Source organism: Panthera pardus, unplaced genomic scaffold, assembly GCF_024362965.1.
Source record: "Panthera pardus isolate Hobbes unplaced genomic scaffold, ASM2436296v1 HiC_scaffold_6, whole genome shotgun sequence".
In the NCBI taxonomy this organism is placed as follows: domain Eukaryota; kingdom Metazoa; phylum Chordata; class Mammalia; order Carnivora; family Felidae; genus Panthera; species Panthera pardus.
In genome coordinates this window covers 135,301,412-135,328,618 of record NW_026526991.1, presented here as the reverse complement: position 1 = coordinate 135,328,618, position 27,207 = coordinate 135,301,412, and the positions used below count along the sequence as shown (strand labels likewise).

Below are 27,207 nucleotides of genomic sequence, written 5' to 3'. Positions count from 1 at the left end.
AGGCTTAATGGGCATGATGGGAAACCAAAGGCTGAGTTTTAAGCTACAAACTGGGCTTGTCAGTGGGCCAATTTCCTCTCAAAGTCAGGGTTTCAAGAGTCATGGAACTGGTTCCTGGGCATTTCTTATGTAAACCAGGCACATGAACGTTTATCTTCTCATTTTGGTATCTAAGGTCCATCCTACTGGTGCCTCAGTTGAAATACATAGTGAGAATCCCATTTAAATCCAGTTCAAGATGACTATTGTTTACCACGTATAAATCAGAACCTAGAAATGAATGGGAGAACCGATCAGAATACCCAATACTAATTCTACAGAGTCTCCTTGGCTTCACTTCTTACCTTCACCAAAAGATCCTTCGCCTCTTTCTCAAGCCATCGGGGGTAAAAGGGATTGTCCATGCGGATGGAGTGGAAAAGCTCCTCTTCATCTTGCCCGTGGAAAGGTGACTGCCCAATGAGCATCTCATAGAGGAGAACACCGAAGGACCACCAGTCAACAGAATGGTTGTATTTCTGGCCCAGCAAGATCTGTGTGACCAAGAGGCAGAGGCATAATTAATGAACACGAGGTGGATGAGCGAAAACCCTGCTTGAACTTTTCAAGGCCACTTAGTAAATAGTTGATGGCGATGACAGTATGTGGTTTTAACACCGATCACACTGAGAACTGTAGCTTTTGAGATGCTGACGGCAGAAATGAGTGAACGGTGCCCAAACGGAGCAAACAGTTTTTGGTTTTAATGTCTCCTTCCCCTGTGGCCTTAAGAGCAACCACTGGGCTGTGCCGTTAGCCTTCCTTTTCCCACCTGTGATGTGAGGACTTGGGTAGTCGATTCAGACCTAAGAAAGCTGGTGTGTGTGTGTGTGTGTGTGTGTGTGTGTGCTGTTCTGTGACTAAACCAAACCCACGTGTTTTACTGAAGTCTGTCCTGAGACTTTGCATAAACTTTCCGTAGGTAATCATACCTCCAAAGAGGTCATCTCCCTAAATCCATCCTGTAAAGCCTCTCTGGCCACAGTCGTACAACTAAGGTGTCCCATCTGTGGTCGCCGTTACAGAGTCAGAATTAGGGAGTGTGCTGAGAGAGACCAGGATAGCAGACTTCAGTTCCAGAAATTCTCTCTCTTAGAGTGATGTGCAGCTTAACAGCAGTGCTTTGAGTAGAACTGGTCTGGTCTGTCCTTGAGGGAAGTGGATTTAAAGTCTGGGATCTCACCTAACTTTTATTTTTCTAAAAAAGATTAAGCAGGGGAGAGGCAGAGAAAGGGGTAGGGGAGAGAATCAAGCAGGCTCTGCACTGTCAGCACAGAGCCTGACCAGGGTGGGGTGGGGTGGGGGTGGGGGGGCCCTCACACTCACAAACCACGAGATCATGACCTAAGTTGAAACCCAGAGTTGGATGCTTAACCAACTGAGCCACCCAGGCGCCCTCCACCTAACATTTTAAAAAGATTTCTACCCTTTCATCCATCTACTCTCCTGGCAGAAAAGACTGTATTCTGGGCTTTCAGTGGCTTCCTTGTTGAATGTTGAAAGGTAGAGAGTGTACCTGTGACTCTTGTCATCCTAGCAAACCAAGCTGTGACATTTTCCAGTGCCATGCGTGAGGTCCATCAGTGGCTGAATGGATAAGCGATATGATCTATACATACAGCGGAATATTATTCAGCCTTAAAACAGAATGAAATCCTGACACGTGATCCAACCTAGATAAACCTTGAGGACATTGTGCCAAATGAAAGAAGCCAGACTTGAAAAGACAAATACTGTATGAATTCACTTGTATGAGGTCCCTAGAGGTGTCTGATTTATAAGGACAGAAAGTGGGACAGTGGTTGCTGAGGGTTTGGGGAAAATGGGTGGTTGTTGAATGGCTATAGAGTTTCAGTTGTGCCTGATTAAAAAAAAAAAATTCCAGAGATTCGTTGCACAACAATGCGAATATACTTAACACGACTGAATAACACTCTTAGAATGGTTAGATAGTATATTTCATGGTATGTATATTTTACAATGAAAACCAGTACCTAGTAGGAACACAATAACAATTTGTTCAATGGCGAAGACAAGAAAACCCTTGTGTCTCATGCCTGCTGCTCCCAGGATGGGGGTGGGGACAAGACGCTTTATTACCAAAATGGAGAAGTGAGGATAGTATTGAAGCGCTAAATTAAAAAGCGAGGCTGGGACCCTCTGGGGATGGCCATCGTTTCCACGCTGGCTGCATTTTAAGACCTAGCTCAGTCCCCTGTGTGTGAGCACATACACATAAACACACAGGTCATTTTACTATTAGCGGTCTCCATTTGAAATGGAATGTCTTCTTACGTGGGCCTGTGGAATATATGGTACAGTTGCAGCAATGGCGGCCTTAGGAAAGAAAAACGATGTTACATTCTAGACATTCTAGCGTTTGTAGTAAAGCTGCATGTCTCGATGCTGCTGATCCTTTGATACAGTGGGCTAGTGTGCATGTCTGCTGTCTCTGAACACCACCCCACTCCAGGTCTGTCCTTGGGGAATGAGCTACGTGTGGTCTGAGGCTCGGGAATATGGTGGAAGTGTCTCCCAACACAAGAGTTGATAAACCACAACGAACCCGTGATGGCCATACAAAATGTTGTGGGTTCTACTTCTGGCTTAGTCCCCCTAATGTATAGTTTGGGGCAGATTCCTTCACCCTCTCTGGGTCTCATTTGTTAAAAAAAAGCGGTGATAACATCTGGCTGACTTACTACTGGGTTATCGTGCGAATCCAGTGAAAAGCAGGGAACATGCAGGGCTTTGTCCTATGGAAATGACTGCATGTTCTACGATAACTATCCATCTTGATCAACTGGCACCCGTTGGTGAAAATAAAGATCAAGTTGCAAACAGAATTTTGCAATCTGCCACTGACTTCCAGCATACAACTGCTAGCCAGTATCCTTAATAAAGTTAACTTCAAAGTTTAGAGAAGATGGATTATTCCTTAGGGAAAAGTTTAAAAGTAGATACAGAGAGAGTGATAAAGACGTGTACACACACACACACACACACACACACACACACACACATCTCCGTTTAGGTGAATTTGCCTCAAATGGGGACTGGTTCACACACAATTCCCAAGTTCTGTCACAAGGGGGAGCCCAAAGCAACCAGAAACTGCTCTGAGCATCCTGTCTTTCTAAACTTCATTTGGAAGGACAGATGAAAAGAAATTTGGAGGACAGGAGACAGCTGTGGTGGAAATTAAGTCTTCTAGTGCTAGGTGATGTTCATAAAGAATTCCTCGTAAGTTAGGAAGAAGCAAAATGCAGAGTGACATTGCCTGAACAGAAAATTTGCAGAAGTATGCTGACACGTGTTAGGTATCTGTGTCTTATTTATAAGAATTCCTGAGGTAGGTCCTGGGACCCCTGTTTAATAAAGGACAGGGATTGGACTTCAGGAGGTTGCTGTCTTATTTAAGATCTAGTTAGGGAGCTGAAGCTATGTTCTGAACCCTGCTCCTTGGGAGATTTTTGCTACATAATGTTCCTTTTATCTTTAATGTCCCATGGATTAAATCTCAACCTAACAAGGTCATGCTCACACTGTCTACATTTCTAAAGAAACTGGTAGGGAAACACTGGCTGAAGCAGCCCCTTTTTCTGTCTCAACCCCTGCTGCCTTTTTAAAAATATTTATTTTGAGAGAGAGAGAATGAGCAGGGGAGAGGCAATGAAACAGAGAGAGAGAGAGAGAGAGAGAGAGAGAGAGAGAGAGAGCGAGAGAGAGCACATGAGCGTCCCAAACAGATTCCGTAGCACAGATCCCAACAGGACTCGATCTCACAAACTGTGAGATCATGACCTGAGCCAAAATCAAGAGTTGGATGCTTAACTGACTGAACCACCCAGGTGCCCTTGTTTCAGCCCCTGCTGCCTTCGTATGGCCTCATCCTCTTTTGTCCTGTTCCCTCCCCCCATCTTTACTCAAATAATTCAGATACTAAAGACGTTGCCACTTTATGTCAGAGTCTCTCTCTCCAACGGTGAAAGTTATCATCGGCAACTGCATCTTCCTGGTACAGCTAGTGAGTTACATCTCTATAAAGCTCACTGTGTTGGTGTGTGGTCATAGTTTACTAGATGACCAGCCAGTCCCTTTATAGTGTTGGTCCCCAAGTGACTCCTGGTCTCTCCAGGGAGCTGCTTCCATGTATTGGAATCCCACATGGAATTACTAAGTGGCTTAGCGAGTAGGGTGTTTAACTGTTTCCCTAGTCTTGTCAAAACGGGCTTGGACCTCCGGTTACATGTTAGATCCCTGGTCCTACAACTGGAAGACACAGGGAGCCACTGAGTTTCATGTCTTAGGAGACATGGAGTGGGGACATTCCCCGGCTGTGGGGAGTGCGGTCTGTATTTTTGTGCGTCATTCCTGAGGCCACTCTGAAGTGCATTTACTTCTGTAATTCGGGTTCTCCCATCAAGAGATACTGGCATCTGCCAGGTGGGCTCCATGGCCCTTGTCCTGCTCTGTGCTCCTGTGTGTTTCTAATGACTTGCCTGGTCTCACTGGCTTTCTGTTTGCCACAGAGTCCCTTCCCTAGAGATAACAACCGAATACATATAAAACCAGTACTAAGCAGCATATACTTAGAAACACAATAAGGGAAAGTTAAATTATTAAGGCTCGGAGGCAGGAGAGCACAACTTTTTTTTTATAAATATTTTTTTAAGTTTATTTTTGAGAGACAGATGCAAACACATAAGAAAATGGCAGCAGAGAGGTCTCTCTTGCTCTCAGTACAAGTTCTTGGTCACCTACATTATAAGGAAGCTAAAAGAGTGTCATTAGTTATGACAAGAACTTAGCTAAAAAAAGGTCAGATGTATCAAAGACCTTGTTTTGAATTACGGAATGATTTGAATTACAACCTCCATTGTCAACAACGAACCTTGCCTAAAATACGTATTGTAAAGTCTAAGTGATACTGTGCCTTTGTGAGCTATCCTTTCCAACTATGATGGCCAGTGAAACCAAGAAGTAAAAAGCTAATCAAACCTTTGAATCTGAGTCCTAGAGTGTTCAACCAAGATCTTAAGTTATTTAATCTCATTATTTGAACAAAGCATAAACTATCAATAAACAATAAAATTTAGTTACTTAAAATAATTGCAGGGGTGCTGGGTGGCTCAGTCAGTTAAGTGTCTGACTTCGGCTCAGGTCATGATCTCACAGTTCATGAGTTCAAGCCTTGTGTCGGGCTCTGTGCTGGCCGCTCAGAGCCTGGAGCCTGCTTCGGATCCTGTGTCTCCCTCTCTCTCTCTCTCTGCTCCTTCCCTCCTCATGCTCTCTCTCTCTCTCTTTCAAAAATATTTAAAAAATTTTTTTAAAAATTGTATATTTTGTTTTAATTTCAACCTGACTGTATCCTTCTATATGCATATTTTATAATATACAGACTATATTAGTTGGCAATAGTGTGTGAGATTCATATACAATATACATATACTGAGGATGCTTTTTTTTTTTAACTAATGAGGGAGCATCTCTTACAAAAATTTGGAACTATGTAGAAGGTAAACTGGCAGTTGGATGGTGACAAAGAGGAAAGCCAGAGGGTGTCCCCAGCGTCCAGACAAGAGCTGCTTAGGGCCTGGAGTAGGGTAGCGGAGGAAGTGGGGGAAGGAACTGGAGAAGCATTGGGGGTCCAACCAAAGGGACTCACTTAGAGAATCAAGGAATAATCAAGGGTGATTCTTAATGCAGTCACAAGATCAGGGAGGGGAAAGAATAGATGTCTCTGAGGGCTATATCTAGAACTTCTTGGTGTTTGGATAGGGGAAGGGTAAGAAGGAAAGAAAGAAAACTCAATTACTCTGGATTTCTGGTGAGGTTAGTAGGTGGATGAGTGTGTGATTTACTAAGAAAGAGATGAAGGGAAAGGGGGTGGTGGGCGGAGCAGGTTCAACAGAGAAAGTGAGTTGGAGACCTGTTATGTTTGAATGGCCTGTGACCGCAGAAGCAAGAAGTTTGGGCTGGCCATATTGATCTTGGAGTTATAACCATAGTCTTAAATTAATTATTGCTCATGGAGAATGTATAGTAAGAAGACAGCATGGTGGAAGGTGAGAGACAGAAGATGCAGAGAGAGAAGTCAGTCGCTAACACTAAATTCTGGAAGATGCAGAAGCAGACAGGAAAGTCAAAGGCCATAATTTCTGGTTGACCAGTGGCCAGTCTTGCATTTAAACAAGGTTCAGTCAGACATAGGGTATCAGAATGGATACAAAAACAAGACCCATCTATTTGTTGTCTACAAGAGACTCATTTTAGACCTGAGGACACCTTCAGATTGAAAGTGAGGGGATGGAGAACTATTTATCATGCTACTGGAAGCCAAAAGAAAGCTGGAGTAGCCATACTTATATCAGACAAACTAGACTTTAAATTAAAGGCTGTAACAAGAGATGAAGAAGGGCATTATATAATAATTACAGGGTCTATCCATCAGGAAGAGCTAACAATTACAAATGTCTATGTGCCGAATACGGGAGCCCCCAAATATATAAAACAATTACTCACAAACATAAGCAACCTTATTGATAAGAATGTGGTAATTGCAGGGGACTTTAACACTCCACTTACAGAAATGGATAGATCATCTAGACACACGGTCAATAAAGAAACAAGGGCCCTGAATGATACATTGGATCAGATGGACTTGACAGATATATTTAGAACTCTGCATCCCCAAAGCAACAGAATATACTTTCTTCTCGAGTGCACATGGAACATTCTCCAAGATAGATCACATACTGGGTCGCAAAACAGCCCTTCATAAGTATACAAGAATTGAGATCATACCATGCATACTTTCAGACCACAATGCTATGAAGCTTGAAATCAACCACAGGAAAAAGTCTGGAAAACCTCCAAAAGCATGGAGGTTAAAGAACACCCTACTAAAGAATGAATGGGTCAACCAGGCAATTAGAGAAGAAATTTTAAAATATATGGAAACAAACGAAAATGAAAGTACAACAATCCAAACGCTTTGGGACGCAGCGAAGGCAGTCCTGAGAGGAAAATACATTGCAATCCAGGCCTATCTCAAGAAACAAGAAAAATCCTAAATACAAAATCTAACAGCACACCTAAAGGAAATAGAAGCAGAACAGCAAAGACAGCCTAAACCCAGCAGAAGAAGAGAAATAATAAAGATCAGACCAGAAATAAACAATATAGAATCTAAAAAAACTGTAGAGCAGATCAATGAAACCAAGAGTTGGTTTTTTGAAAAAATAAACAAAATTGATAAACCTCTAGCCAGGCTTCTCAAAAGGAAAAGGGAGATGACCCAAATAGATAAAATCATGAATGAAAATGGAATTATTACAACCAATCCCTCAGAGATACAAGCAATTATCAGGGAATACTATGAAAAATTATATGCCAACAAACTGGACAACCTGGAAGAAATGGACAAATTCCTAAACACCCACACGCTTCCAAAACTCAATCGGGAGGAAATCGAAACTTGAACAGACCCATAACGAGCGAAGAAATTGAATCAGTTATCAAAAATCTCCCAACAAATAAGAGTCCAGGACCAGATGGCTTCCCAGGGGAGTTCTACCAGACATTTAAAGCAGAGATAATACCTATCCTTCTCAAGCTATTCCAAGAAATAGAAAGGGAAGGAAAACTTCCAGACTCATTCTATGAAGCCAGTATTACTTTGATTCCTAAACCAGACAGAGACCCAGTAAAAAAAAGAGAACTACAGGCCAATATCCCTGATGAATATGGATGCAAAAATTCTCAATAAGATACTAGCAAATCGAATTCAACAGCATATAAAAAAATTATTCTCCATGATCAAGTGGGATTCATTCCTGGGATGCAGGGCTGGTTCAACATTCGCAAATCAATCAACGTGATACATCACATTAATAAAAGAAAAGATAAGAACCATATGATCCTGTCAATCGATGCAGAAAAGGCATTTGACAAAATTCAGCACCCTTTCTTAATAAAAACCCTCGAGAAAGTCGGGATAGAAGGAACATACTTAAACATCATAAAAGCCATTTATGAAAAGCCCACAGCTAACATCATCCTCAATGGGGAAAAACTGAGAGTTTTTTCCCTGAGATCAGGAACATGACAGGGATGTTTATGGATGTCTCACCGCTGTTGTTTAACATAGTGTTGGAAGTTCTAGCATCAGCAATCAGACAACAAAAGGAAATCAAAGGCATCAAAATTGGCAAAGATGAAGTTAAGCTTTCACTTTTTGCAGATGACATATTATACATGGAAAATCCGATAGACTCCACCAGAAGTCTGCTAGAACTGATACATGAATTTAGCAAAGTTGCAGGTTACAAAATCAGTGTACAGAAATCAGTTGCATTCTTATACACTAATAATGAAGCAACAGAAAGACAAATAAAGAAACGGATCCCATTCACAATTGCGCCAAGAAGCATAAAATACCTAGGAATAAATCTAATCAAAGATGTAAAAGATATGTATGCTGAAAACTATAGAAAGCTTATGAAGGAAATTGAAGAAGATATAAAGAAATGGAAAAACATTCCATGCTCATGGATTGGAAGAATAAATATTGTCAAAATGTCAATACTACCCAAAGCTATCTACACATTCAATGCAATCCCAATCAAAATTGCACCAGCATTCCTCTTGAAGCTAGAACAAGCAATCCTAAAATTCATATGGAACCACAAAAGGCCCTGAGTAGCCAAAGTAATTTTGAAGAAGACCAAAGCAGGAGGCATCATAATCCCAGACTTTAGTCTCTACTACAAAGCTGTAATCATCAAGACAGCATGGTATTGGCCCAAAAACAGACACATAGACCAATGGAATAGAATAGGAACCCAGAACTAGACCCACAAACGTATGGCCAACTAATCTTTGACAAAGCAGGAAAGAACATCCAATGGAAAAAAGACAGTCTCTTTAACAAATGGTGCTGGGAGAACTGGACAGCAACATGCAGAAGGTTGAAACTAGACACTTTCTCACACCATTCACAAAAATAAACTCAAAATGGACAAAGGACCTGAATGTGAGACAGGAAACCATCAAAACCCTAGAGGAGAAAGCAGGAAAAGACCTCTCTGACCTCAGTCGTAGCAACTTCTTACTTGACACATCTCCAAAGACAAGGGAATTAAAAGCAAAAGTGAACTACTGGGACCTCATGAAGATAAAAAGCTTCTGCACAGCAAAGGAAACAATGAACAAAAGTAAAAGGCAACCAACGGAATGGGAAAAGATATTTGCAAATGACATATAGGACAAAGGGCTAGTATCCAAAATCTATAAAGAGCTCCCCAAACTCCACACCCAAAAAACAAATAACCCAGTGAAGAAATGGGCAGAAAACATGAATAGACACTTCTCTAAAGAAGACATCCGGATGGCCAACAGGCACATGAAAAGATGCTCAACGCCGCTCCTCATCAGGGAAATACAAATCAAAACCACACTCAGATATCACCCAGGAGACTATAGATGTTGGAGAGGATGTGGAGAAACGGGAACCCTCTTGCACTGTTGGTAGGAATGCAAATTGGTGCAGCCACTCTGGAAAACAGTGTGGAGGTTCTTCAAAAAATTAAAAATAGACCTACCCTATGACCCAGCAGTAGCACTGCTAGGAATTTACCCAAGGGATACAGGAGTGCTGATGCACAGGGGCACTTGTACCCCAATGTTTATAGCAGCACTCTCAACAATAGCCAAATTATGGAAAGAGCCTAAATGTCCATCAACTGATGAATGGATAAAGAAATTGTGGTTTATATACACAATGGAGTACTACGTGGCAATGAGAAAGAATGAAATCTGGCCTTTTGTAGCAACGTGGATGGAACTGGAGAGTGTGATGCTAAGTGAAATAAGCCAATCAGAGAAAGACAGATACCATATGGTTTCACTCTTATGTGGATTCTGAGAAACTTAACAGAACCCGTGGGGGAGGGGAAGGAAAAAAAAAAAAAGAGGTTAGAGTGGGAGAGAGCCAAAGCATAAGAGACTCTTAAAAACTGAGAACAGGGGTGCCTGGGTGGCTCAGTCGGTTAAGCGTCCGACTTCGGCTCAGGTCACGATCTCACAGTCCGTGAGTTCGAGCCCCACGTCGGGCTCTGTGCTGACAGCTCAGAGCCTGGAGCCTGCTTCACATTCTGTGTCTCCCCCTCTCTCTGCTCCTCCCCTGTTCATGCTCTGTCTCTCTCTGTCTCAAAAATAAATAAATGTTAAAAAAAAACAACAAAAAAAACCTGAGAACAAACTGAGGGTTGAGGGGGGTGGGAGGGAAGGGAGGGTGGGTGATGGCTATTGAGGAGGGCACCTTTTGGGATGAGCACTGGGTGTTGTATGGAAACCAATTTGACAATAAATTTCATATATTGAAAAAAAAAAAAAAACAAGGTTCAGTCAAAATTAAATACCAAATAAGCACAGGACAAAGCCACATATTTCTTAAACTCAGGGCACCACAATTACGCTCTTGATGACATATGTCCTAATTTTTCGCCCAGGAAATCAGAAGTCCATCCCTATCAAACCACCATCCCCCTTTATGAATTTATTAATAGTCATTCATTCATTCTTCCCACGTGAGGGGAAGTTGTATTAGCAACTTAATGCACCAATCCCTGTGCTCAGTCATTGGATATAAACGTGAATAAGAATCTATGAAAAGTGAATCTACACATGAGATCCCTTGGCACAGAACTGGACACACATTGTACCAATATCCATTCCCTGATTTTGGTGTCGTGCCATAATTATAGGAGATGTAGCCACTGGGGGAAATGGGTGGAGGGTATATATCGGTGACACTTCTGTACTATTTTTGCAACTTCTTGTGAATCTATAATGATTTCAAACTAGTACAGAGATTTTAATTTTTAAAAATTTTTTAATGTTTATTTTTGAGAGAGAGCACAAGTAGGGGAGGGGCAGAGGGAGAGGGAGACACAGAATCTGAAGCAGGCTCCAGGCTTCGAGCTGTCAGCACAGAGCCCGACATGGGGCTCAAACCTGGAGATGGTGAGATCATGACCTGAGCCAAAGTCAGACACTTAAGTGAGCCATCCAGGTGCCCCATAGTACAGAGATTTAAAAAAGTGGATCGCTTGACTTTAGAGCAATTATCCACTGGTGCGTGGAGACTGAGATAAAAAGCAATGAAGAAGGTCCAGGTGGTAAGGGGGTGTCCAACCTCCCTCAGGTGGGCAGCTGGGGAGGACTCCATAACAAGGGGGGCACATGGGTAGAGTAGGAATGAAGAATGCCTTCTGAGCAAATGCCATTCTTCTAAGGGCTCAGAATATGAGAACTATACCTCTCTCTCTTTTTTTTTTTTTAAACTTCCATAGGCTCGCCCATTTTAGACTTACAATAACATGGGACATAAATATGTCATTTGACAGAAGAGGGGTTGCGGGTCACTAGACTCTAGCAATCTCTCCAAGGTCACACAATGGCAGCTTGGAAACCACAGTTTGGGTTTTTCTGGTCCCAAGATGAAACCACTTGACTTATTCAGGTGGATACTTCTGAGCCTGTTCAGTGTCCACCTGGTTCTTCCCCATCATCTCCTCTGTTTGGTCTGAGTGGAGTGAATACAGTTTGAGTCTGTGGTGGGGAGGAGTCCTAGCTGAGGAGGACATGTTGAATGGGAGACCACCCCCCCCGCCCCTCTGCCATTCAGTAATAACACAGTCCCCGTGTGCAGCTGCATTCATGAAATACTAAGAAAAACAGATACAAATACTGACACAAACTACTTTAACTCTTCTGATTTTTTGGGACAGGAAGAAGCAGTGGCACTTGGCCAGGGATGTGTAGAGCTGGGCAGGCGCCCACGCACTCCCATCCCGCAGCACGTCCGTACCTCCGGGGCAATGTAGTCCGGGGTCCCGCAGAAAGTGTTTGTCTTGGCATCTCCTAACATGTTCTCCTTGCACATTCCAAAGTCTGCTATTTTGATGTGTCCATCTTTGTCTAACAGGATATTATCAAGCTTCAGATCTCTGGAAAACACAAGCAAAGCAACATTTCACGGTGATACATACATTTTTTGTTAGAATTGCCACGTGAGGGGCGGTCACTTGTCACATCACAGCCTGAGGTCATCAGGGGAACATGCTTGCTGGTCCTCCTCTCCCTTTCAGCCCTGTTCTTCAGTCTCCAGCTCTGCCCATGGGCTCACTGCCATCTCCTAGGTCTTTCCTCCTTGACAAGCATCTCGTGCTCTGGGACTTCACCAATAGTCCTTCTTGGCCCAGGCCAGTCTTCTTGGGACTGGCACTGACGGACTTTGGTCCCCCCACCCATGCCCAGTAAAGCACTTGGTGCATCTCTGGAGCTATGTGTGGATGGCTGCATGGGTGGTGGAATGGATAATGTAATGGGTAGGTGATGGGGAGTCTCTCCAGTGTAGCATCCTTCAGTTTTAAGGGGCCTTCAAGAAACAATATTGGGATATAAAGGACAGCTAGTTGTGAAATAAATGTCTTTAGGGGTTCGTAGTTGGGAATGTGCCATAAAGGTGGTATTTAATACCACACAACGCATACACCTGCCTGCTTGTGTACAAGATAGCAGTAGAGATAGCATTGACTCTTCAAGGGAATTATTGGTTGCTGCTGATTCCTCTGTCTGATTTACCAAGGGGTGCAGTTCAGTATGATCACAAAGGTAAGATACAGACCTGAGGCTCTTTATCCGAGCACCTTACTTTCATGACGAGGGAAGAAAGGCCTGAAAAACTCACTTTATGCGATTTTCCAAGTATATCTGTTTCTTCATGGATAAATTATACTGCATCTAATTCCAGGACTAATTGAAGAAGGCTTCTCTTGACTAAGAATAGTTCTAGAACTAGAACCCATCTGATGCCAGAAACCATGTCAATAAATTCCTCTTTTCTTGGAGAACCAATATCCTCGTAAAGTACCCTTCCATTTTTAGGGTAATGTGGCTGATAAGATTAAAAAAAAAAGCCAAATTGTGATTTGCCTCCTTGTGATCATACATAGAACACTTTATATTCTTACCCATGATAACTCTGAGTATTTGGAAAGTGACCTCAACTCTTGTCTTGTCTTTCCTTCACTGAGTTAAGACTTTTGTTCCTCATGTGGCCTGGTTTTCAGAACACTTCAGCATTCTGGCCCCTGCCCTCCAAATAACCTGAACTTATCAATTTCCTTCTTAAAATTTGGTGCTTAGATTGGAACCAGTATCCTCCAGATGTATAAATGTGTTGGTGCAGATGTCAGGGGTACTGCTGGCTTCTGTCATGACCCCCTTGCCCGTCCCCACTATGGCCCAGCCACTGCCCTGTTAGGTTCTGATACTTGGTCATAGTAGCGGGTAACCGTGAACTTACTATAAACTAAAACCTCCAGGTATCTTTTCTTTTCCTATACAAATTGCCATCATACCCGTTTTTTCTCATTCTGTACCTGTGAAATTGATGTTTTTAAAGATCATCCAAGTGTGGGGTGCCTGGGTGGCTCAGTGGGTTAAGCGTCCGACTCTTGGTTTCGGCTCAGGTCACAATCTCACGGTTCATGAGTTCGAGTCCCATGTTGGGCTCTGTGCTGACAGTACATAGCCTGCTTGGGATTCCCCCCTCTCCCCCTCGCTCTCTGCCTCTCCCCCTCTCACTCTCTCTGTCTCTTTCTCAAAATTAAACTTTAAAAAGATCATCCACATGCTAACATTTGACATCAATGACTTAATTTTTTTCTAGTTTGTTATAGAATACCCAGTTTTCTTTTTCTTTATGTCCTCTGCCCACGAATTTCTGAACTTTCTGAAACCTACGTCTAGGATGTGTGGTTGGTGATGGCCACCACGGTCTTCCTTCTTAGCGAAGGTGACTTGGGAGAGAATAGGAACAGCTATTGTGCTTACTCTTTTCTGCACCTCCTGTTAGAGAATTGGCTTAAAATTCCCTTCTCAAAGACTCTGCTCCCAAAGGGCCTTGCAAATAGCCCTGTCTCCTTCAGTTCAGGTGACTGGACTCAACTGGATGATTCAGGTTTTCTCTTTGGGGAGGTTGGGATTGTGGGAAGGCGGCCCTAATCTGTCTCGGTGGGTGACCGGTAATCAGGACTGCTGACGGATGTCCTCTAGCATGGCCTTAGTAAAGGAGAAAGCTGAAGGGGCTTGGCCAAGAGCAGAGACAGAGGCTATGTAAACCCAAAGAGACACAGTGATGAGAGAGGTACCTTTGGGCTCTGATGGGTCTGCCTTCTTAGTTCCAGTTTCTCAAGGAGGCTGAGATTTCGCTTAAGCCAAACTGTGGGTGATCTTTTATTGCTTGTCATCAATATTCACATCAGCCTAAAGTTCCCATCATGATTTGCTGTGCCTCTTGCTAAACTGTGAGGTTCAGGAGGGTAGAAATGTGTATTGTGTGCTATACTGTGACAGCCTTGGCAGGAGGCGAGCATGTAAAGAGCATTCAATAAATGTTTGCTGAAGGAACCATCACCCACCAGGGACTGGCTCACCCACCAGGCATTATCCGTTGCAATTAACTCCTGAAGAACTGTTCCCTTCCATTGCTCTCTCCACCTTCTGCTGGAGCAAAGCAGCCAGAGAGAGTGAGCATGGGCTGCAGCTGTGTTTTGGTGGAGTGACACTATTAGCAGATGTCCCCAGAATTGACCTCTTCCATCTGGGCCAGCTTGGTTCATAATCTCCATGACCAGGGCATCATAGGCCGTTCCTGTCTGACTGGGTGGCCAGGGTATCTCCAGGACATGTGAATATGTATCTCATGTTCATATCCATGTCGGTTCTGCTTCTCTCTCCTAACTCAAATGCTGTCATAACTTTCATTATCAGGATGAATATGTCTGTCTAATATGTCTGTCTTTCCTTAGGTCTTCTGCCTTGCTGTTCGTTATTTTAATGAAGTACACTTTCACTGTGACTTACGAATTCCAATAAATCCAGGTCTGGATCATATTTTACTCCTAATGCTTACAGTTGCAGATTCATTTTCTAGTCCACACTCTATGCAATATTGGTATCATTTTGGGTTTCTGCTACATGAAACCTATTTGCATCATTTATAGCCACATACACATGTTCCTAGAAATTTGGCTGAAGGATGGTTTGGGGGTCATCACTAGGGAACCAGACATCTAGCTGCAGTGCTATATGCAAATTCTAAGGATGATGAAGATTGTATGTAATACTTGCATTGGATTTTCTTGCTCTCACATGCACTTCATCATCTGATTCTCATAGCAGCCCTTTGATATGGAATTACTACCTTTATTCATATTTTTCTGATTGAAAGAACAGGCTCTTAAGGGTTACACAATTTATCCCAGCTCACAGGTGGGGTAAACCAACTTGGTTTGGATGCAAACCAAGGCCTTCTCTCCTACATCCTCATAAACCAAGCTGACCCAGTCTTTCTCATCGAATTGGTCCTGCTGAGAGCCACAGTCTTCAGTGACTCAGGGTGAATTTTAATCAGTCCTAAAAATAAGTGTTCTCTGAGCCTCAGGCTAGGAAAATGAGCATCATGTTTGATTTTCATTCCACCCTCTAAGGTGAACCAAGTGTTAGGGGCTGGGAGAGAAAAGGTCACTGATGCTTTGAGAGATTAAGTCAGAATGGGAAAAGTCTAAAAGTCGTCCACGCAGAGCCAGACCTCCATGAGGGTAAGGAGTGGAGGCAGAGGAGGGATAACTGCACCTGCCACAGAATCCAATGGCCAGAGTGTTCACAGGTATGTCAGCTAATTACTCCTCACGTACACCTTATAGGATACCAGGGCACCCAGAAAGGAACTTTGGAGTCCAGATCAGCTGGCGTGGCTCTGGTAAGCACCTGTGTGCCCCAGGGGCAGCGCGTCAGGTATAATAGAATTCAGTGGAAGCCTTTCATTCAGTTGTGTGGTCAACATAAGCAAAGCTTTTCCATTTGCAAGAGGCAGAGGGTGGGTGTCAGAAGAACTGTATTTCAAATCCCAGCTTTATTGCTAAGTTGCTCAGCCAAGCTACATCCCCTCTGAGCCTCCAGTGGCTTATCTGTAAAAGGGGTACAGTGGTGCCTGCCTTCTTTATCCCACAGGACCTTTGTTAGCATAGAATGAGGTAACCCATGTGAAAGCATTTGTAAATGGCTTCAAAAACATGGGTTGGGCTGCCCACATGAGCAGTGCTGCCACTGCTCAGCTATCCTCAGATAGCCTTTCAGTTCTAATAGTTCTAAGATCAGAGATTCTAGATTCTTCTCTTTCCATGTCTGGGTGTTTTCCAGCTGCTTGTTTTTTACATTTAACCCAAACCAGGGCTGAGGCATCTTTTAAGGTGTCACTACTTTTATAACACCAGCAGGTGGTAAATGATGTTGGCACCTGTTTCTCTACATCGCTTGGCCTCATTTCTTGTGGCTGCTTAGCAAAAGCCTTTCCAATAAGGCTGGACCCATTTGTCTAATGTTTACTCCTTGACCTTCAGCTTCTGTGCCTTTTCTGGAATCACTTCTTCCATTTGCAAAGGCTTTCTCCTCCTCTAAAAAAAAACAAAACTCTTTCTGATAGGAATTTATTTTTTTGGCAAACCCTCTCCCACTTCTGAGGCTACCATTTTCTTTCCTATTGACACCTTTAATTAGAATCTTACTCACTGGGACTGTTTTTGTTAGAGTGTGGTGCCTATGTCTTGTCATGTACTTCCACTTTATCTCCAAAAAAATACACAATAAAAACTCAGAAAGTGTCGTCATTAGGTACCCAGGAATTGGGACTTTGGTAGCTTTTGTGTACACAGCAATGCTTAATGAAGAACCGTACATTCAGGGGTCAGTCTGTCTACATCACCAGCTGTGGAGCATTGAATGGTGGCCCCCAAAAGATAAGTTCATATTCTAACCCCTAGAACCTTGTGGATGAGACCTTCTTTGGGAGAAGGGTCTTTGTAGATGTAACTAAATTAAGGATCTTGGAATGAGATCATCTTGGATTTTCCGGGGGGTCAAGTGTCCTCCTAAGAGACATACAGGGAAGACGAAAGAGGTGCAGGGAGAAGAAAAGGTCATGTGAACACAGAGGCAGACAGGAGGGATGCCCCCCAAAGCCAAGGAGCACCTGGAGCTATGAGATGCTGGAAGGGGCAAGGAAGCATTCTGCCTGAGAGCCTTGGGAAGTAGGCTAACCCTGCTGGCACCTTGACTTTGGACCTCTGACCCCTGAACTATGAGAGAATAAACTCCTGTTGGTTTAAGCCATCAAGTTTGTGGTAATTTCTATAGTTTTATATATATAATATATATATCATTGTGTGTGTGTGTGTGAACAAACCCAGAAATCATAATCCCAAGTGGTCAGAAGAAGGAAATTAATAGAAGCCCCTTGTTAATTCGGTTGCCAAATGGACAGTTCAGGTCAGTAAAGTTACAAATGGGGAGTCGAATGGTTTATAATGCAAGACAGTCCCATTCTCCAGTACTTACTAGATGACTTCTCCTTAGCTTTAATTATTTGATGGTGTCTTTCAAGGATTCTCGAGAACTTCAGCAAATACACTACTAAATAAACCCAATATTCTTTCTTATTGGTGCATAAAAAGCCATAGAAACCATGATTTCCCATTAAGGGGTGTCGTAAGAGCCCTCTACTGGGTACGATTTGTGATATTAAAGGACCCTGTTGGTCCTTTCTGTTCTGTCAACTAACAAGACGAAATGCTAGAAAAAAAGCATTGTGCTATGGAGAGACAGACTATACTGGGGCATGTGGGCTTTCCTCTCACGAGGTTCCTTTAAGCTCTGATCTCCCTCTCCCTCTCCCCCTCCCCCTCAAATCTTTTTTCTCCCTTCAATCCAGCCATCCTGCACAAGCTACTGAGTTCCCCAGTGATATGTATTTTATATATATTTCAGGCATTACAGATAACAGAAAAAACCATAGATTCTGATCAGGGTTTTCAGTGTTCTGATGGGTATTTTTCATTTTCCTGGAGATTAAGGAATTGTATAAAACAGTTGTTTAATACATTATTTTGTAGATGGACACCCCCCACCCCAAAGCCCATTGTATCCAAAGGTTGCCAAAGAGACTGCTTAAGATGACTTCCAAGCCTTCCCTAAAGTTGTGTTCTGTGGCTCTAAGTATGGCAACTTTCCCTTGACTGTGCCCTCTGGGAATGGAGAGGTTTCCCGAAGTGAATTTTCAGCCAACCCTGCAAGCTGCTCAGTATTGGCCATCTCTGATGGGATGCTTCTGGCCTGTATTATACACAGTTTGCTGTCGTCAACACTCAGTGTGGGTCAGCATTTAACCTTTCTTTTAATATTGTATTCAGGTGTACAACACAGTGATTCAACAATTATATACTTTATGCTATGGTCTCCGCAGCGTAGCCACAACCTGTCACATACAACACTATCACGATATTATTCCCTGTGCTGTACTTTTCATCCCCATGACTTACTTACTTTATAACTGGAAGTTTGTACCTCTTACTCTCTATTTCTCCTATCCTTTCACTGTCCTATCCTCTGGCAACCAGCAGTCTGTTCTCAGTATTTAAGAATCTGCTTCTGTTTATGAGTCTTTTTCTGTTTTGTTTTTTAGATTCCACATATAAGTGAAATCATATGCTATTTGTCTTTTTATGTCTGACTTCACTTAGTGTAATACCCTCCGGATCCATTCATGTTGTGAATGGCAAGATTTCATTCTTTTTTATGGCTGAGTAATAATTACGTTCTATGTGTGTGTGTGTGTGTGTATGTATATATGTGTGTATACACATGTGTGTATGTATATATGTGTGTATACACATGTGTGTATGTATATATGTATATATGTGTATATATATAGATATATGCACCACACCTTTTGTATCCATTCATCTTTTGATGGACACCTGGGTTGCTTCCATAGCTTGACTACTGTGAATAATGCTGCAATAAACATATTAATGCATATGACTTCTCAAATTAGTGCCTTTGTTTTCTTTGGATAAATACTAAAGTAGTAATACTGGGTGATGGGGTATTTATATTTTTAATTATTTTAGGAACTTTCCTACTGTTTTCCATAGTGGCTGCATCAATTTACATTCCCACCAACAGTGAATAAGGGTTCCCTTTTATTCATATCCTTGCCTACACTTGTTATGTTTTTTCTTTTTGATTCTAGCCATTCTGACAGGTGTGAGGTGATATTTCATTGTGGTTTAGATTTATGTTTCCCTGATGATTAGTGGTGCTGAGCACCATTTTGTGTGTCTCCTGGCCATGTGTTCTTTGTAAAAATGCATATTCATGTCCTCTATTCATTTTTAATCAGACTATATGTTTGGTGTTGTATGATTTCTTTATATATGTTGGATAGTAACCCCTTATTGCATATATTATTTGTAAATATCTTCTTCCATTCTGTAATCCATTCTGATGAAAGAAATTGAAGACAACACAAAAAATTTTTGTTTGGTTTGGTATGGTTTCCTCGCTGTGAAAAAGCTTCTTAGTTTGATATAGTCCCAAAAGTTTCTTTTTACTTTTATTTCCCCTGCCTTTGGAGTCAGATCTAAAAAACATCATTAAGACTGGGGTCAATGAGCCTTATTACTTCCTATATTTTTGCCTAGGAGACTTACAGTTTCTGGTATTAAAATCAAGTATGTAATCCATTTTTTAGTTTATTTTTGTGTATGGTGTAAGAAAGTGGTCCAATTTCATTCTTTTGCATGTAGCTATTTATCCTAACACCAGTTATTGAAGAGACTGTCCTATGTTCTTACTTTCTTTGTCATAGGTTAATTGGCCATACATACATGGGCTTATTTCTGTGCTCTCTATCCTACTCCACTGATCTGTGTGTCTGCTTTTGTGCTAATACCATACTGTTTTGATTATTATAGCTTTGTAGTAGAGTTTGAAATCAGGAAACTTGATATATCCAACTTTGTTTTTCTTTCTCAAGAATGTTTTGGCCATTCGGGGTCTTTTGTGGTTCCATACAGATTTTGGAATTTTTTGTTCTAGTTTGGTGAAAAATGTCATTGGAATTTTGATAGGGATTGCACCAAATCTACAGATCTTTGTGTAATATGGACATTTTAACAGTGTTCTTCCAAAACATGAGTATCAAATATCTTTCCTTTTATTTGTATTGTCTTCAATTTTTCATCAGTATGTTAGTTTTCAGTGTACATGTCTTTCACACCTTAGCTAAGTTTTTTCCTAAGTATTTTATTCTTTTTGATGTGATTGCAGATGGGATTGTTTTCTTGGTTTCTCTGATAGTTTAGTATACAGAAATGCAGCAGATTCTGTATATTTTGTATCCTGCAACTTTACTGAATTTATACTTATTCTAATAGGTTTTTTTTTTTCTGGAGTCTTCAAGGTTTTCTATATATAGTATCATGTCAAGTACAAAGAATGACCATTTTAATTATTTCTCACCAATATGGATGTCTTTTTGTTTTCCCTGATTGCTATGGCTGGGACTGCCAGTACTATGTTGCATAAAAGTGGCATGAGTGGACATCATGTCCTGTTCCTGATTTCCAAAGGAAGGCTCTCAGTTTTTCACCATTAAGTATGATGTTAGCTGTGAGTCTGTCATACATGGCCTCTATTATGTTGATGTGTGTTCCCTCTAAATCCATGTTGAGAGTTTTTATCATGAAGGGCTACTGAATTTACTCAAATGCTTTTGCTACATTTATTGAGATGATAGGATTTAAAAACAATTTTTTTTAACTTTTATTCATTTTTGAGAGACAGAGCACAAGCGGGGGAGGGGCAGAGAGAGGGAGACACAGAATCTGAAGCAGGCTCCAGGCTCTGAGCTGTCAGCACAGAGCCCGAAGCGGGGCTTGAACCCATGAGACATGAGATCATGACCTGAGTTGAAGTCGGATGTGTAACCAACTGAGCCACCCACGTGCCCCAAGATGATATGATTTTTATTTTTCATTTTGTTAATGTGGAGTATCACATTGATGAGCAGCTATTTAGCTGTTCTTGTGTCCTTGGAATAAATCCTACTTGATCATGGTGGATGATCCTTTTAATGCATTGTCAAAATTGATTTGCTAATAATTTGAGGACTTTTGATCTATGTTCATCAGGGATATTGGCCTGTAATTTTTTCTTCTTGTAGTCTTTGTCCGGTTTTGGAATCAGGATAATGCTGGCCACATAGAATGGATTTGGAAGCATTCCTTCTTGTTCATTCTTTCGGAATAGCTTGAGAATGATAGTATTAACTCTTCTTTAAATGGGTTAAACCCAGGGGCACCTGGGTGGCTCAGTCGGTTAAGTGTCCGACTTAAGTTCAGGTCATGATCTCACGGTTCATGAGTTTGAGCCCAGCATCGGGCTCTGTGCTGGCAGCCTGGAGCCTGCTTTGGACTCTGCGTCTCCCTCTCTCTCTGCCCATCCCTGCTCATACTGTCTCTCTCTCTCAAAAATAAATAAACGGTAAAAAAATTTAAAAGTAAATGGGTTAAACCCTTCTTTAAATGTTTGGTAGAATTTACATTTGAAGTCCTCTGGTTCTGGACTTTTGTTTGTTGGGTGTTTTTGGATTACTGATTCAATTTTGTTACTAGTAATCAGTTCAGATTTTCTGTTTCTTCTTGAGTCAGTTTTGGAAGACTGTAAGTTTGTAGGAATTTATCCACTTCTAGGTTGTTCCAATTTGTTGGCATATGATTTTTTTTTAGTAGTCTCTTATAACCTTTATATATTTCTGTGGTGTCAATTGTAACTTCTCTTTCATTTCTGATATTTTTTATTTGGGTCCTCTCCCTCTTTTTTTTTTTTTTTTTTTTTTTTTGTGATTACTATGCTAAAAGTTTGCCAATTTTGTTTATCTTCTCAAAGATCTGTCTCTTAGTTTCATTGATCTTTTCAATACTTTTTCTTTATTTCATTTACTTTTGCTCCAAACTTTATTATTTCCTTTTTTTCTATAACTTTGGGCTTTGTTTATTCTTCTTTTTCTTGTTCTGTTAGGTTTAAGTTCAGATTTTTTTGAAACTTTTCTTTTTTCTTGAAGTAAAAATTATAAATTTTCCCTTAGAACAGTTTCCTGTGTCTCAAAGATTTTTGAATCACTGTGTTTCCAGTTTCATGTGTCTCCAGGTAATGTGAATTTCCTCTTGATTTCATTTACCTATTTTTTTTTTTTTTTTTTGGTAGCATGTTGTTTAGCCTCTGTTTGTATTTTATCCAGTTTTTTTTCTTCTGAGTTCTAGTTTTATACTGCTGTGGTTGGAAAATATGTCTGATATGATTTTGCTATTCTTAAATTTATTGAAACTTGTTTTGTGGCCTAACACATGATCTATCCTGGAAAATGTCCCATATGCACTTGAAAAGAATGTCTTCTGTTTTAGGATGAAATGTTTTGAATATATCTGTTATGTTCATCTGGTCCAGCGTGTCATTCAAAGTCACTGTTGCTTTGTTGATTTTTCTGCTTAGATGATCTTCCCATTGCTCTAAGTGGGGTGTTAAAGTCCCCTACTGTAATTGAACTACTGTTAATTTCTCCCTTTATGTCTGTTAATATTTGCTTCATATGTTGTTTCTATGTGGATGCATATTTACAATTGCTCTTTTGTTGGGTCAATCCCTTTATGATTATGCCCTCCTTTGTCTCTTGTTACAGACTTTGTTTGAAAGTTGATTTTGTCTTATATAAATATTGCTACAGCTTATTTTTTGCTTCCTTTTGCATGGATTATCTTTTCCATCACTTTACTTTCTGTCTGTGTGTCTTTTATATCTGAAGTGAGTCTCTTGTAGGCAACATCTTGTAGGGTCTTCTTTAATCTATTTAGTCGTCTGTATCTTTTGACTGGAGCATTTAGTCCATTTACATTTAAAGTAATTATAGATAGGTATGTACTTATCCCTATTTTGTTCATTGTTTTCTGGTTGTTTATGTAGTTCTTCTCTGTTCCTTTCTTCTTCTCTTGCTCTCCTCCCTTGTGATTGATGGCTTTTTAGTGATATGCTTGGATTCTTTTCTCTTTTTTTGTGTGTATCTATTATAGATATATAAATGTGGTTTCCATGAAGTTTATATAACATCATCCTAAGTATATAGCAGTCTCTTGTAAGTTGATGGTCACTTAAATTCAACACATTCTAAAAGCATTGCGTTCTTAGTCCTCCCCACTCCATGTTTTATATTTGTAATGGTCTGTTTGTTTTTTTTTGTTTTTTTTTTTTTTTTTTAAATTTTTTTTCAACGTTTTTTATTTATTTTTGGGACAGAGAGAGACAGAGCATGAACGGGGGAGGGGCAGAGAGAGAGGGAGACGCAGAATCGGAAACAGGCTCCAGGCTCCGGGCCATCAGCCCAGAGCCTGACGCGGGGCTCGAACTCACGGACCGCGAGATCGTGACCTGGCTGAAGTCGGACGCTTAACCGACTGCGCCACCCAGGCGCCCCTGTAATGGTCTGTTTTACATACACTTTTATATCGTGAACCCATTAATTGATTTTACTTTTTAACCTTCATACTGGGTTTACAAGTGATTGATTTACTATATGTTTACTTTTACCAGTGAAGTTTTTTCCTTTCATAATTTTCTTCAAGGCATTTTCTTTTCTGCTTGAAGAAGTCCCTTTAACACGTCTTTGTAAGGCTGGTTTGGTGGTGATGAACTCTTTTAACTTTTGTCTGGGAAACTCTTTATGTCTTCTTCAAATCTGAATGATAACCTTGTTGGGTAGAGTATTCTTGGTTGTAGTTTTCTTCCTTTCAGCACTTTGAATATATCATGCCACTCCCTTCTTACCTTCAAAGCATGTGCCAAAAATCTGATAGCCCTGTGGGGTTTCACTTGTACATAACTAGTTGCTTTTCTCTTGCCTCTTTTAAGATCCTCTTTATCTTTAATTTCGTACATTTTAATTATTATGTGTTTTAGTGTGGACCTCTTGAATTCATCTTGTTTGGGACTGTCTGTGCTTCCTGAACCTGGATGTCTGTTCCTTCTCTTTAGCTATTATTTCATCAAATAAGTTTTACTCCTTTGTTTCTCTTCTTTGTCTTCTAATATAAGTGTTAGCATACTTGATGTTGTCTCAGAGGTCCTTTAACCTATGCTAACTTTTTAAATTCTCTTTTCTTTTTGCTGTTCAGCTTGGGTGCTTTTTATACCCTATTTTCCAGATGCTGATCTGTTCTTCTACCTCCTCTAATCTGGTAGTGATTCCCTCTAGTGTATTTGACATTTTTGTTTTTGCATGCTTTAGTTGATTTGTTCTTTTTTTGTATTCTGTTTGTTGAAGTCTCACAGGGTTCATCTGCTTTTCTCTGAAGTCCAGTGGGCATCTTTATGACTAGTACTTTGAACTCTTAGGTAGATTGCCATCTCTATTTTAGTTCTTTTTTGAAGTCTTGTCTTCAATTTGGAGCATATCCTTCTGCCTCCTTATTTTGACTTTTTCTGTTTATTTATATGAATTAGGTGAAATAGGCACTTCTCCCAGTCTTGAAGGAGTGACTTTGTGTAGGAATGTCCTCTGTATAGACTATATATGCCAGGAAGCTTTGGCTGGCTGGCTGTTATCACATTGGGGTGCTCTATGCAGAGGGCTTCTTGGATGGCTGGTTGGAGCTGAAGCAGGCATAGACCAAGGGATCCTGGGGCATTCTGCACCAGGGCTATCCTGGCAGGAAGTGAATATAGGCTGGTGGGTCCTGGGGCAATCCACATCAGTTTGCCCTGGTGGGATGGTTGGAACTAGAGTGGGGAAAGGATAGGGGTGTCCGAGAGTACTTTATATTTGTGCTGCCTTGGCTAGATGGCTGGAGTCCTAGGGGGTACTGTCTAGGAGAGCCCTGGTGTGCATCATACTGGGGCAGCCTTAGGGAGATGGCTGGAGCTGTGGCAGGCATGGGTGGGGGGCCGCCTTTAGGGGGATGGGTGGATCTGGTGTAGGCTGGCATACTGGGGCTCACTGAAGCAGCAGCCTGGCTACAGTGCCTGGACCCTGCTCCTGTCTGCACTATCAAAGTGGAGGGGGAGCTTAAACAATGGCACCTGCCAGCACCTCTGGCATTGAGGAGAGTTCTACCATCTCCCTCACCATTTGGTGGACATTCAGAGTCTAGTTGTCCCTTAAACTACTTTGCCCCCAGAGGGGCAAGTCTGCATGGCCCTCTTCAGTGCCATCCCTCCCCCTGCAGTTGGTAATATTGGGGATGGGGATCTCATCATTACTGTGCCTCTATCCTTTGTTGAGCACAAACTTTCCAGTTGGCCCTCAGTCCTTCAAGAGGAATTGCTCCTTTATATGTTGGAGTAGATTTGTGTGTCCCTGGGAGGAGGTGCATTCAGGGTTTTCCTATGCTGCCATCTTGGACCCCCTCTTACCATTGAACCTTACTGATGACTCTGGTCCAGTGTTATGAACACTTGCCACAGAAGGGCACATAATCCCACTCTCCCAGAGCCTTTTGATTGACTTGCATCTTCCCTTTATATTGGATTCAACATGACCCTCTCACTGTGCTCACTGGGCTCACTGGGCCAGCCTCCAGCAGCTTCACCAGCCTCCTGTCTGGCTCTCTTTTTTTTTTTTTTTTTAATTTTATTTTTTCCCCCCTAATCTTCAGTGAGTCAGAAACCAGACAACCAACCTTTTGGTGATTTCTATGTTAAATAAGTTAAATAACTATATTTTGAGTTAAATAACTATATTTGAGTTAAATAAGTTAAATAAGTTAAATAACTATATTTTGAGCAAAGAAGTAAGGAGATTAAAGTACAATAGCTTTCCTCTGAGAAGGATGTGAAAAGATGGTGTATGATAGAGACATTTTAGATGGACATCCACTCATGAAAGAGGGTACACATGGCTTCCTATGCACTTCTACCGGGTGCAGGCAAGTAGGTTTCCACAGGTGTGTATGAGTGTTCAAGGAAGAGCTCCCTTCTTCCCCCACCCAAGAGAACATTCAACAAGCATTCTAGTTGGCCCAAGCAAAAATCAGGAAAAACGAGCTATGAAAGAGACAGAAAGAGAAAGCGATGATTAAGATGCCAAAGGGAAAGCAGGGTAATGGAAGGAGATGAGAAAAGTGGAGGTGAGTGGGGAGAATAACTATATAAGGAAGGACCAGAATAAAGAGCAAAATGAGAGCAGAACCCTACTTCTTCTGAGATGGGAGTTCCTGACTTGACTGTCCTCACCCCGGCCGTGCAACTTCCTGCCACAAAGCACACTGGCCATTTCACATCACCAGAGCAGAATGATTAAACTAACTGGACAGGGAATCAAGATATCTCTGTATGCGTTTCCAAAGAATAAAATTTACCTGTACACAATTCCTTTGGAATGAAGGAACTGCAGACCCAGAATGATTTCAGCAGCATAGAACCTGAGGGAAGGAAAATCAAAGTTCAGTATGGATGCATTGATGGAACAAAGTAAAATCCCCATTTTAAATAGTGGGTACTCTGTGCAAGTACTGTCTGAGGTGTACACACACAACTTTGTACACACATAATTTCGTTCAGTCCTAACAAAAGAGCGATGTCCGTTCTATATGTTCAGCCCCACTCCTCATAGCATGAAACAAAGCTTAACATAGCATGAAACTAACCTTAAGTTAGTCTTACCTGCATCTAGTACTTATTCTTCTATTTTAAACTATAATGCTCAAACTCTTTTTTTTTTTGCTAATAAAACACACATATACATTAAATGTAATTGTATAAGTATTACAGAAAAATAATTTTCCGTTTTATTTTAAACTCTGCTTGGAGCCCTTAGACCTGTGTGCAGGGTCATTCCAAATAGACCTGGCTTGTTTATGGGCAAGAAATGCAGCCCAAGAGGCAGAGGAAGGCAGATGGAAGATGGGAGTGGGATATGCTCTCCATTTGCAGTGATGACAGACACCTGGGAGGCATTGAGGGCACGACAGACAGCATGTGTCTGTGATGGCGTTCATGCCTTCCAGAGGTAGTGAGGAAGGTGGGCGGAGAGAATCCGTTAGCACGAAAACTGCCTGATGATTTCTCTGCTGCGGAAATCCCATAAAATTCTCTCTGGGCACGTTGCTGATGGTTCCTAGAGGTGATGAGCTTAGTGGTGTGCGAGCCACTGGCTTTGACAAAAAGCCATTTCAGCCAGACTTTCTGTGGGAGCTGGTGGGACCCGTC

General features: G+C 41.5%; 1 protein-coding gene across 3 annotated transcripts in view; it reads right to left on the bottom strand.

Annotated features, from left to right (window-relative positions):
* PRKCQ (protein kinase C theta) overlaps nucleotides 1-27,207 on the bottom strand; it is a 186,074-nt gene that overhangs the window by 11,261 nt on the left and 147,606 nt on the right. For all 3 annotated transcript variants that reach the window (XM_019460850.2, XM_053895998.1, XM_019460852.2), the window contains 3 exons: nucleotides 26,358-26,420; nucleotides 11,915-12,053; nucleotides 345-533 (listed from right to left, as the gene is read on the bottom strand). In XM_019460850.2, coding sequence (XP_019316395.1) covers nucleotides 345-533; nucleotides 11,915-12,053; nucleotides 26,358-26,420 — 391 coding nt within the window. The remainder of the gene's footprint in view (nucleotides 1-344; nucleotides 534-11,914; nucleotides 12,054-26,357; nucleotides 26,421-27,207) is intronic.